General features: G+C 40.9%; 1 protein-coding gene across 1 annotated transcript; it reads left to right on the forward strand.

Annotated features, from left to right (window-relative positions):
• Nucleotides 1–1215: 1215 nt before the first annotated feature.
• LOC104417756 (putative ABC transporter C family member 15) lies at nt 1216–7034 on the forward strand. Its single transcript, XM_010028977.3, has 10 exons — nt 1216–2128; nt 2216–3645; nt 3734–3820; nt 3920–4522; nt 4624–4788; nt 4941–5235; nt 5427–5947; nt 6031–6094; nt 6203–6442; nt 6561–7034. The coding sequence occupies exons 1-10, from the start codon at nt 1216–1218 to the stop codon at nt 6683–6685; spliced, it is 4443 nt and encodes a 1480-aa protein (XP_010027279.3). The 3' UTR covers nt 6686–7034.
• Nucleotides 7035–10157: the final 3123 nt, after the last annotated feature.

The raw sequence follows: 10157 nt of genomic DNA on the forward strand, positions 1-10157 counted from the left end.
GTTTAAAGATAATGATATGTTTTTTTATATTCGTTCTTAAAATAACAACGAAGATATATATATACACATTCCATCTTAGAGGCGATAGCTAACAAAGATTACAGGGATGGTGATTGTTGTGTATTTATACATTTCCGACGAGGCCTAATCTTTCCAAAATAAAAAAATAATCGATCAGTGAGATTATGATGTGTTTTTTTGTGTTCTTTCTTAAAATAACAACGATGATATATACACACTCCATCTTAGAGGTGATAGCTAACAAAGATTACGGGGATGGTGATTGTTGTGTATTTATACATTTCCGACGAGGCCTAATCTTTCCAAAATAAAAAAATAATCGATCAGTGAGATTATGATGTGTTTTTTGTGTTCTTTCTTAAAATAACAACGATGATATATACACACTCCATCTTAGAGGTGATAGCTAACAAAGATTACGGCGATGATGATTGTTGTGTATTTATACATTTCCGACGAGGCCTAATCTTTCCAAAATAAAAAAATAATCGATCAGTGAAATTATGATGTGTTTTTTGTATTCTTTCTTAAAATAACAACGATGATATATACACACTCCATCTTAGAGGTGATAGCTAACAAAGATTACGGCGATGGTGATTGTTGTATATTTATATATTTCCGGCTGGTCTCGCATCTATATAAAAGATTTTAGAACACAAACTCAGTGATCGCAGTCCCACTGAAAGCACACTGTCTCATCGCCAACCTGCTCTATCTTGATCCTTCCCAGTTTTGAATCTCAGGAAACAAAAGAGGAAACAAAGAAAGCCGCCTGCTCCATCTTCCTCCTTCTCCTTCCCAGCTTTGAATCTCAGGAAACAAAGAAGGCCACTGCCACATACTTTTGAAGCATCACAACATGTACATGTTTTTCAAAGCGTTCTGCAGGTTCTAGATTTTCCGGTGCAAAAAAGTACGAGTTCCCTTTTTTTCCCTTTTTCTTTGGGATTGCAGGTTCTTTCTTGTGACCATGGCATTTTCAATAGAAAGTTTCTCACTGGGAGTGAATATAGCATTACCTGTACATGTTCTTGAAGTTTATCTACGGATAGTGAGAATGAAACCGTTCAATTCCTCGTTCTGTAGTTTCTTGATATTCTCGTGCGAAAAGCTTGAACCAAGTTTCCTTTTTTTCTTTCTTTTTTCATTTGGGTTGCAGTTTCTTGTAGTTGCAGAGTTCTTCCAGTGTCCATGGCCATTTCAATGGGAAGCATCTCGCCCGGAGTTTCAGGATATGTCAACTTGTATATAGCACTTGAGCTAGTGAATGTAGTGTTTGGGTTCGTTTTGGTGACGTGGGTTCTGATGGACATTTGGAAACAGAGAAGATATGGTGGTGGTGGTGGTGGTGATGCAGAGATAATCCACAGTGACAGAGTAATGAGCAAACTTCGAGTCTCTTCAATGGTGATTCTGCTTTGCAGTGTCATAATCTCCATGGTATACGGTAGCTTTTGTGTTTATCGTTATTGGGTTCACAGAATTGTGGATGCTGACACTGTTTCTTGGGCCGTCACTTGGATCCTCGCATCTTTCATTTCATATTACGCTAGGAGCACAATTGTCGAAGGAGGCAGAAGCAAGTGGCCTCTTGTGCTAATTCTTTGGTGGGTCTATTTCACTGTTTTCTGTTCACTTTCTGTCTCTTCTTACTTGGTGTTCCAACTGAGAAAATCCAAGGAACTGCCGCCTCTTCCCCTGCGAGCCAGTACTGTTGAGATCGTGTCCCTCCCTTTTTCACTAATGATTTCTCTAAGTGTCGTGGTCATTAGTTGCACCACCAAGCCTACTAGTAGTCGTCATCTCAACCAACCGTTGCTTCAGAAAGAGGTAGGGACTCTATGTAGAGATCTGGATGGCTTCGACAATGCTGGATTTTGGAGCCGACTAACATTTCAATGGCTGAACCCCCTTTTCTGTACGGGTCGAAAGCAAAAGCTCGAATCAGGCCATATCCCTCCGGTATCGCAGTCTGAGAGAGCAGAACATGCTTCGTCATTGTTCGAGGAATCGCTGAAGAAACAAAAGTTTGGACCTTGTTCGTTGCTGAAAGCAATCGGCTTTGCTCTATGTAGATCGCTGGCGATTAATGGAGCACTGGCAGGTACGTCTGGTCTCTTCCCTTCTTTTTCTTAAGTTGCATCTTGAGGCCTAAAAATCGTAGACAATTATGTTCTATGTTTGGTAACAGGAATTAATACACTAGCTTCATATATGGGCCCTCTCTTGATCAATAGCTTTGTGAATTTCTTGTCATCCAAGCGTGAAGATTCAAGCTACCACTTAGGACTGGTTCTTGCGTTCATGTTCCTTTTTTCAAAGACTATTGAATCACTAACTCAAAGGCAGTGGTATTTTGGTGCTCAGCGAATTGCCATACGTGTTAGAGCTGGCCTTATGGCATTGATTTATATGAAGTGTCAATCAATGAGGTATGCTGGTCTGAGCAATGGGAAGATCGTGAATTTGATCAATGTGGATGTTGAGAAAATGGGGGACTTCTGCTCCTACGTTCATGAGATTTGGTTGGTTCCGGTCCAAGTACTTTTAGCCCTAGTCATTTTATACAGAAATCTTGGTGCTGCCCCCACAATTGCTGCTCTCTCTTCCACGATATTTGTAATGGTTAGCAACACGCCATTAGTGAAAGTGCAGAAAAGGCATCATTCCAAAATCATGGAAGCCAAGGATGCTAGAATGAAAGTGACCTCCGAGACTCTTAAGAGCATGAGAGTCCTTAAACTGCATTCTTGGGAACCGACATTCCTGAAGAAGATTCTCCAACTCCGAGAGATGGAGCTAAGTTTGCTGAAAAGGTACCTCTACACATGCTCCGCAGTCGCTTTTCTCTTCTGGGCTTCGCCAACTCTGGTTTCAGTGGCTACTTTCGGCACTTGCATTTTCTTGAAAGTACCATTATCAGCAGGTACAGTTCTTTCGGCTTTGGCAACCTTCAGGATTTTGCAGGAGCCAATCTATAACTTGCCTGAGCTCATTTCCATGGTTACGCAAACTAAGGTCTCTATCGATCGTGTCCAACAGTTCCTTATAGAAGAGGATCGCCAGAACTTATTGGCTCATCTATCCCCAAAACAATCAGATGTTGCTGTTGAGATTGAGGCTGGTGAATATACTTGGGGTACAGGCGATGGAACTTCTAGAAAACCTACAGTAAAAATATTGGAGAAGATTAACATAATGGAAGGTTACAATGTTGCTGTTTGTGGGTCAGTTGGGTCTGGTAAAAGCAGCTTGTTGTGTTGTTTGCTTGATGAGATTCCTAGAACAGCTGGGGAAGCAGTAAGGGTCAATGGAACAAAAGCATACGTACCACAGAGTGCTTGGATTCAAACCGGAAGTGTGAGAGAGAACATTTTGTTTGGGAGGAAATTCGATTCTGCCTTCTATGAGGATGTTGTGGAAAGTTGCGCAATGAAACAGGACATCGGGATGTGGAGCGATGGTGATTTGACGGCGATTGGCGAAAGAGGGATAAACTTGAGTGGAGGACAGAAGCAGAGGATTCAACTAGCACGGGCAGTGTACAGTGATTCCGACATTTACTTTCTGGACGATCCTTTTAGCGCTGTTGATGCGCACACTAGGACTCATCTGTACGAGGCAAGCATCAAAACTGAATCATCTTTTAACTCTCTCTTGCATTCCCTTTTCGTGCGAGTTCTCTCATAAGTAAAAAGCTTTTTTGCAGAAATGTCTCATGCAAATGCTGTCTCGGAAGACTGTTATCTATTCCACCCATCAGTTGGAGTTGTTAGATGCCGCTGACCTCATTCTTGTAAGTTCATGAAGCGTGCAACACCTTAACAGAACACAAGATATTATCTCCTTTTGAGGCATTTTATCTTGTCTTTTATTTAACACGTCAATTGTGTAGGTTATGAAAGACGGATGCATAGTTCAGTCAGGGAAGTATGAAGATTTAATTGCGGATCCGCACGGTGAACTTGCTAAACAATTGTCCGCCCATAGACAGTCTGTAAATCAAGTGAACCCAGCCCAAGAAGACAGGACATCATCTGTCAAGCCATGCCAAGTGTGCGAAATTGAAATCGTGGAAGAAAACTCTGAGGAGCACGTTGAAAACAAAACTCTTTCGAAAAAAACACAAGAAGAAGAATCCGAAACTGGCCGTGTGAAATGGAGCGTGTACTCCAACTTTGTGACTTATGCTTATAAAGGTGCGCTGGTCCCGATTATTCTTCTTTGCCAGGTTCTCTTTCAAGGATTACAGATGGCCAGCAATTATTGGATTGCCTGGGCGACCGAGGACGATCGCAGGACCAGCAGAGAAAAGCTGATTGGAGTATTCATCTTGCTGTCTGGTGGGAGTTCAATTTTTATTCTGGGACGGGCAGTTTTGTTGTCAACTATTGCCATCAAGACTGCTCAACATCTCTTCCATGTTATGATTTCTTCAGTCTTCCGTGCACCCATCTCGTTCTTTGACTCCACGCCTTCAAGCCGAATTCTCGATCGGGTTTGTTTTTTGAAGTTCTCTATTCTGTTATTGTCACTGGTCCAATATTTATTGTGCCAAAAATTGACATTGGCATTGTTTTTCCTCTTTTTCCTTTTCAGTCTTCCACGGATCAAAGCAGAGTGGACACAGACATTCCCTACCGATTAGCAGGGCTGGTGTTTGCTCTAATTCAGTTGTTAAGTATAATCGTCCTAATGTCCCTACTGGTGTGGCAATTTTTTTTTCTCTTCCTTGTGATCCTTGCTATCTCCATGTGGTATCAGGCAAGTTTTCCAGTTTTACTCATGGAGTTACTGGTTACTACTTCAGATAGGCCCTATATCTGAGGAAGTAAAAGAATTATGTATAAGCTTCCAGCAGGTTTATTTTTGACACGGTCGTGCCACTGACTGCATGCAAAAACCGTGTTTTGCAGGCTTATTACATCACCACGGCCAGAGAACTGGCCAGGATGGTTGGGATACAGAAGGCTCCAATACTTCATCACTTCTCGGAAGCAGTCACAGGGGCTGCACTAGTTCGATGTTTCAACCGGGAAGATGATTTCTTGAGGAGGTGTCTTAGTTTAATTGACGATTACTCTCAGATAGTCTTCCATAACAGCAGCACTATGGAATGGCTCTCTGTTCGAATAAACTTCCTCTTTAACTTTGGTTTCTTCATCGTCCTGATCATCTTGGTGAGCCTCCCTAGGTCGGTCATGGATCCCAGTAAGTTCCTCTCTCATTACACATTTCAATGCAGCAGGTCGCCAAAATGTTTGAAATTTCATTGGCTATGAATAATGCTACCGATCAATATCTGTGTTTGGCATATTTTGATTTGTAGAGATTAGTCTCCCTGCCTTCTTTTTCCTTGACTGGCTAAATTTACTTTTGAACCGATCAACTTTCCATCTCAGGCTTGGCTGGGCTAGTGGCGACATATGGCTTGAACCTAAACGTGATCCAAGCATGGGTGATATGGAATCTGTGCAATGTTGAGAACAAAATGATCTCGGTCGAGAGAATTCTTCAATTTACCAACATACAGAGTGAAGCTCCCCTGGTGATTGAAGATTCCAGGCCGGACCCTGAATGGCCAAATGAAGGAAAAATCGAGCTTCAAGAACTCAGCATCCGGTATGCTCCTTCTCTCCCAGTGATCCTCAAGGAGATGACCTGCACGTTCCCTGGAGAGAGAAAGATTGGAATCGTTGGACGCACAGGCAGCGGAAAGTCCACTCTCATCCAAGCGCTTTTCAGGGTGGTTGAACCATCGGGAGGGCGGATACTTATTGATGGGGTGGACATCTGCAAAATTGGTCTGCAGGACTTGAGATTGCGGCTGAGTATCATTCCACAGGATCCAATCCTATTTGAGGGTAGCGTTAGAAGAAATTTGGATCCTTTGGAAGAGCATTCGGACCAAGAAATCTGGGAGGTAAAACCAAAAGTAATAAAATTTAAAAAAAGGTACGACTTTCTTTGTTATGGATGATTGATAACAATTTTTTTTATATTTAGGTTCTTAACAAATGTCACGTAGCAGAGATGGTAAGGCAGGATCCGAGGCTTCTCGATGCACCAGGTATTATACCATGGATGAACATATGAAGGCTTTGTTCGTGAGAAATCTTTGCGCTCCCTTCTGTTCATTGGGCAATCTTTTTCTGAGTTTTGTGCTTAATTGTCCTAGTTGCTGAGGACGGAGAAAATTGGAGCGTCGGGCAAAGACAACTGGCTTGCCTTGCTAGGGTGCTTTTGAAGAAGAGAAGGATCCTGGTATTGGATGAGGCGACCGCTTCGGTTGACACGGCCACCGATAACCAGATTCAGAAGACTATCAGGGAAGAGACTGGTAATTGCACTATCATTACCATCGCTCACAGGATTCCAACTATCATCGATAATGACCTGGTTTTGGTTCTCGATGAAGGTAAGCCCTTTCTGTTCTGTTATATATTGATTATCTTACAATTAAGAAGCATTTTCTGTGCTTTTGATTGCATGAAGAGTGTGAACCTAAATATGCGAGCATTGTTTGGTGGATGCAGGCAAGATAGTAGAGTATGACTCGCCGAAGCTCTTGCTAGAGAATAAGTTCTCTTCGTTCTCAAATTTAGCAGCTGAGTATGTTAGGAGATCATCTAGTAAGAGCTGCCTTGGGGATCTATCTTGAGGAAGGTAAATGATAGATCAAGAAAAAGGAGCCTTTTTTCCTTCAAGCTGGTTATCGAGCTGGTCCTGTCGCCACTCCATCTTGGCCACGCGGGTCTGCAGGATTTATGACCTGCTCCCATCCCGTTCTTTGACTCCACGCTTTCAAGCCGAAGTCCTGCATTCTGTTATAGATCACTGGTCCTATACTTATTGTGCCGAAGGTTGATATCAGCATTGTTTTCCTCTTTTTCCCCTCCAGTCTTCCAAGGATCAAAGCATAGTGGACTCAGACATTCCCTACAGATTAGCTGGGTTGGTGTTCGCTCTTCTTTCAGTTGTTCAAGTAAAATCGTCCTAATGTCCCAGGTGGAGTGGCAAGTTCTTGCTCTCTTCCTGTTAATCCTTGCTATCTGCATTTGTTAGACAAAAGACATGATAAAATGCCTCAAAATGAGATTATTATCTTGTACGTTCTTGTGTTGCTCGCTCCACGAACTTACAAGAATGAGGTCAGTGGCATCTAAAAACTCCAATTGATGGGTGGAATGAATAACAGTCTTCCGAGACAGCATTTGCATGAGACATTTCAGCGATGAAGTCTTTTACTTTTGAGGGAACTTGCGCAATAGAGCTAAAAAAATGACGCAGTTTTGATGCTTGCCTTGTACAGGTGAGTCCCAATCTGCACATCGACGGTGCTTAAAGGGTCATCCAGGAATTAGACATTGGAACTGCTGCAGACTCTGGCCATGCTGATTGAAGCCTCTGCTTCTATCCTCCACTCAAGTTCATCGCTGTTGCCAGCCACAGTCAAATCTCCACTACTCCACATCTCGACACATCCTGTTCATAGCACAACTTTCCTCGACATCCTCATTGAAGGCGGAATTCAATCTCCTGCCAGACAAGATGTTCTCTCTCACAGTTCCGGGTTGGAAATCCAAGCACTCTTGTTCCATAGACCCTTACTGCTGCCTCCGCTGTCCTAGGAATCTCGCCAAGCATACTACACAACGAGCTTGTTTTACCAGACCCGACCGACCCACAAACAGCAACATGGTAAGCTTCCATCTTTCTAACATTCTCTGAGGCTTTCACCCGTGTATTTTCTTTTGAAGTTTTGATCAACTGAACACCCAAGCGCTTGGACAAGATCAGAGAAACCTTGGTTTGCACGATCCTGGAAACGAGCTCAGGCAAATGCCGAAAGTAGCCACTGCATGTAATTTCCCAAGGGAACCCAACCCAAGAAGATAGGACATCAACCATCAAAGCCACGCAAGACTTTCACTATGGGCTTGAGGCTTGAGTATGACTGGCGTGGCACGAATACAAGGAGCAGACCTGCCCACGTCACGAATGACAGCATTTCTTCGGTTCCGCGCGCAAAAATGACGGCCATAGGCGGACACTGGACCAGCAAAATTCTCTCTGCCTCTGTCTCTGTCTCTCTCATATCGCTTCCTTGTGTTGCTTGCTCTGAACCTTTGATTGTTTGATCATTAACGATAAGTACATTTGATTTCTGCATCTCAAGTTGGAGAAGGTCTTCTTCATTAGTGTAAGACATCACTTTATTCAGGGCATAAAGGGTCTTCTTCATAAATCATTCTGAAAAGGAATCGATGTTTCAGATTCTACTTAAAGAGCTGCTCAACAATAAGGATTCGTGTCCAGTTAAGTTCAAAGATGGAAATGAGATTTAAGTTGAGAGAAGGTGATGATGGATAAGTTCATGGGACGAATTTTGGGAAGCACATAAAAATATTGGCAAGGCAAATCTTAATGTACAAACAACAGCGGGGGATGATGACCAACGCTTGCCCCTATTTTGGGTCCTATGTCGCTCAAATTTCTCTCCCCCTCAATCATCTTCAATGGGCCTCAAGAAATGTTTTTGCCTCAAGAAACTATAAATCTACTTCTACGATCTATTCAAATTAAGACTTCCCAAAACTTGACAATTACTCAATGCATATATTTGAAAAAAATTTCCATTTAATAGAGATCATGCATGAAGAAACCGAGGGTAACTTTCCCATGTGACATTAAGGCTGCGCATGACAAAATTTCTGAAATAGAAATTGATTTCGACCAGAAATCAATTTCTTAATTTCCATTCCCGGACAAGTTTCGAGAAAAGAAACCCGTTTGATAACGATTCAAAATTTCTATTTCTGAAACAGAATTCCGTTTGATAACATAACAAAATTTTTATTTCTAGGAATAGAAATTGATTAGATAACAACATAGGAAATCCTCAAATACAAAATAATAGTCGAAATAATACTAAAGCAATATGGGAAATCCTCAAATACAAAATAATAATCGAAATAATACTAATACATTACAAAAGTTGAAAATACAATTTCATGGAATTTCCGGCATATTATTATCCCTTGCCATTTTATTAGCAATTTTTTTTCTAAGCATATTTATTTGGTTTCCCTCCTCGGTCAATGTATCGTTTGCAAGCCCATCCTGCGTAGGTTCAAACAAGTACTGCGGAAGCATGAATATGGGTGCCATCAATGACGCCTATACAACCTTGTCATTTTATCAAAAAACTAGTATTATACAAGATTATTAACAAAATAAAATTAATGGTGTAAATGAATATATGAGAATTCTACCTTAAAGTAATGTTTATGATTAGGAACCAATCGGGGGAAGGTCGGTTTATTTTGATTCTCGAATTGAATCAGTCCAGTTGTTCATCTCTAATTTCTTTATTGTTGCTCAATGAACCTTTAATGGCCCTTGCATAGCAAAGAGAGAGATTCTCTTGAATCTCTTGCATTCGAATTAAAATTCAAGATTATGTAACAATCTAATTATTTTGATTTTGCAAGAATTTTGAATCCGTAAAAGAATAAGGTTAAATTTCTAGGCACGTTTTTTATTCATCTATTACGTAAGAACTTTTTCTTCAACTAGCCATGCGCATACCTTTTCTAAGAGGAACGGCCCCATTGTTTTTAAGTAAGCATTTAAGAACTTTGGTCGTTTTTTAAAATTTGGGACCCATTCAATTGCCTTTCATATATAAAAGGAAGTTATAAAAAAAAAAAAAAAAAAAAAAAAAAAAAGCACGAGCAAAATAAGAAAAAGAAAATTAGCAATAATTTGTGAAGTTGTGTTTATGAGTGAATTAAGTTAGCAAGAAAGTGCAAGATTTTTTTTATATGGTTTGATTTCAGTTTTTGATTTTTATTTCAGAAATTGAGAAGTTAAAAATTTCAGCTTTTGATTTATTCAATTTCTCTATTTCGAAATAGAAATCTGTTTGAAATAGAGAAATCAAATTGCGTTACCAAACGGATTTTTGTTCCAAACTTGTTCCGGGGAATAGAGAAACAGAGAAATCGAGAAACAGAAATTTTGTCATTCACGCCCTAAGTCCGTTTCAGGGTCTCATATTTCCTGCCTGATGCACAATTTGCAGACTGTCCTTATAGAGAAAGAAAAGTTAGGTGGTCGTGGCAATTTAA

Source organism: Eucalyptus grandis, chromosome 8, assembly GCF_016545825.1.
Source record: "Eucalyptus grandis isolate ANBG69807.140 chromosome 8, ASM1654582v1, whole genome shotgun sequence".
Taxonomy (NCBI): Eukaryota; Viridiplantae; Streptophyta; class Magnoliopsida; order Myrtales; family Myrtaceae; genus Eucalyptus; species Eucalyptus grandis.

Bases quoted from the DNA above. Each gene is read 5' to 3' on its own strand.
- LOC104417756 (XM_010028977.3), top strand. From the start codon at position 1,216: ATGGCCATTTCAATGGGAAGCATCTCGCCCGGAGTTTCAGGATATGTC. The intron at 2,129-2,215 runs GTACGTCTGGTC...GTTTGGTAACAG, and splicing joins GATTAATGGAGCACTGGCAG to GAATTAATACACTAGCTTCA. The intron at 3,821-3,919 runs GTAAGTTCATGA...TCAATTGTGTAG, and splicing joins ATGCCGCTGACCTCATTCTT to GTTATGAAAGACGGATGCAT.